At 40.5% G+C, this 2,485-nt stretch overlaps 1 protein-coding gene across 1 annotated transcript; it reads right to left on the reverse strand.

Annotated features, from left to right (window-relative positions):
- Positions 1-59: 59 nt before the first annotated feature.
- LOC140857292 (probable protein phosphatase 2C 75) lies at positions 60-620 on the reverse strand. Its single transcript, XM_073256069.1, has one exon. The coding sequence runs from the start codon at positions 618-620 to the stop codon at positions 60-62; it is 561 nt and encodes a 186-aa protein (XP_073112170.1).
- Positions 621-2,485: the final 1,865 nt, after the last annotated feature.

The raw sequence follows: 2,485 nt of genomic DNA on the forward strand, positions 1-2,485 counted from the left end.
TCCCATGCGCCTCCCATGTTTACGCAATTATAGATTTTTATTTTATTTTATTTTTGAATTCAAGAAACGTGAAGAGACGCGGTGTAGAGATCACTTACATGGGAGCCGCCGTGGCCGTCGAAGACGGCGAAGAAGTGCAGGGTCGAGCCGCCGCCAGGCGGCCGGAAGAAGCCCGGCCGCACGGAGATGGCGTCCTCCATCTCCCGCGACCGGCCGGAAAGCGAGATGGAACCAAACGCCAGCAGAGGCTCCCCCGCCGGGGCCTGGCCGGAGCTCGACGCGATCGCCGGCGCTGCATCTCCTTCGACGGGAGAAGAAGTAGTAGAAGGAGAAGAGGGCGTCGCCAAGGACGGATGAGCAAGTGAGAGAGGCGGCGACGGAGAGTCATCCCCAGCGGGACGGCTCCGCTTCTCGCCGCCACTGTTGGCGCGATCGGAGGAGGCCGCCTCCGGCTCCGCCTCCCGCTTCCTCTCTGCCCTCCGCGACGGGCTCCCCGCCCTGGAGGGCGGGTCGCCGGCGACGGCGGCGAATCGGCGCATCTCGATCCTGCGGCGGCGGGCCTCGCGGCATTTGGCCGGGGAGTCGCCTTCGTCGACCATCTTGACGTAGATATCCCCCATCAGCGGCCGGGATCGGAGGCGAGTTCCAGCGAAGCGCGATCCCCGCCGTCGATCATCTCCCGCGAGGTTTGGGATTTGGCGAAATGGGAGGGAGAGGGGCCGTGGAGGGGGTTTTATACTGGGGAATTGTTGGGAGGGTTCTTTTGGAGAAAGAAACGGCTTGTGCCGTGGTTTTCCTCGTGGAAGAAGATGGGGCAGTGTACTCACCTCTGGGCAGGGCTATAGCTGCCCGGGCTACCCGGAACCGACCGCGACGTGTCGAATTCTTGCCACGTGTACCAGTTTACGCGCCACATGCTCTTTTGGAAGGCTACTCTCGCGTGTTTCTCGTCGATCATCGTATCGTCTCGGCACAGATTTCTTTCAAATCTTTATTCGATTTTTCCATATCTACCCTTGCGACGGTTAGGATGATTTTCATTCAAATCTTTGTTCAATTTTCCCGTATCAACCCTTATGATGGTCAGCCACTGAGGTGGCAATCTAACGAAACACGTCATTTATTTCTAACCAAATGATCCAGATTCGAATCATAACGAAGATCGAACTTTGATTAAATATTAAAATACGAATAATCATGAAAGAGAATATTCTGACGATCGAATCTAAAAATAATAATTTAATTTTTAATAATGCTAGAGTGATGTATTCATCCGTTGAATTCATCTATATGATTTGGAGGAGGTTGTTCATTCACCTAAATTTAATTTCGAATCCAACATTCTCCAGTAGAGATTGGGACTTTCTGATCACGCAGAGAAGATAGTTACGCCAGATTGTCCCCTTCCAACATTTTTTTATTGTACCTAAAAAAAAAAATTCTTGTGATGGTCAAGATTTTTTTTTTTTTTTGCATATGTACTCTTCTATATATTAAAAAATTATATAAACATACTCTTAAAATTTTATTTAAATATATATTTTTATAAAATATTTATTATATATATATATATCTTTTTTCTTTCTTTTTTTGTAATATTATTTTAAAATTTAAAATAATTAAAATATCTTTAATATATAGATAAATGTGCAAAAAAAAAACTTAGAATGCATGTAAATAGCAAGATTACAGAGATATTCTTGTAATTTTGCATGTGTAAGAGGGTATACACCCAAAAAATCTATTAAAAAATAATTAAAACTAGATTGAGGCTTGCCAAGTCTTTGATTACTTAGCCAAACCGGCAAGTTTGAAAAAGAAAAAAAAGTCCATGTCAAATTGTTAATATTTCTTTATTTAAGATCATAATTCGCTCAAGTTGAAATATTGGATCTTCATTTTGGTCATATTATCCTTCCATTTGATTTTAATATAATTATAATTATTGAATCTATGAATAATTATTTTAAGAAAATTAAAATATACTAAATTTAAATTAACTATTCATCTTTATATTAATAAAATATTTTTAGTAATTATAAATAGTGAGTTGTTGTTCATTCGTCAAGGTGAGAATTTCACAAAATTATCCAGATTTATCTCAAAAAAATAGATGTGAACATGGATCATGCTGTACGATGATACTAAATTTTTTTAATCATCCTTATCAATAAAGAGCAACTGAACTACCTTCACTATTAATCGGCAAACCCCAAGCACCATTTGGTTTGGTAACAATGACGCTAGATGAAACAGTTTGAAAGCAAATATAAAAGGGATGGTTTTATCTATTTAACCAACTTAGGTAAGTAAAATTATAAAAGTAGGATGCTAATACTATGTTAGCTCTCCTAAAAGTTCTAATAGAATAATTTTTGCTTTTTGTTAATGTTTTTGGCTAAAGAATAGTACTGTTGTCAAATCTTGAGCTAGAAAACTAATAGATCATGATTGAAGGTGCATGTTATTGATCTAGATTATCAAA

Source organism: Elaeis guineensis, chromosome 4 (genome assembly GCF_000442705.2).
Source record: "Elaeis guineensis isolate ETL-2024a chromosome 4, EG11, whole genome shotgun sequence".
NCBI lineage: Eukaryota > Viridiplantae > Streptophyta > Magnoliopsida > Arecales > Arecaceae > Elaeis > Elaeis guineensis.

Excerpts from the sequence above, each read along its gene's own strand:
- LOC140857292 (XM_073256069.1), bottom strand. The coding sequence starts at position 620 with ATGGGGGATATCTACGTCAAGATGGTCGACGAAGGCGACTCCCCGGCC.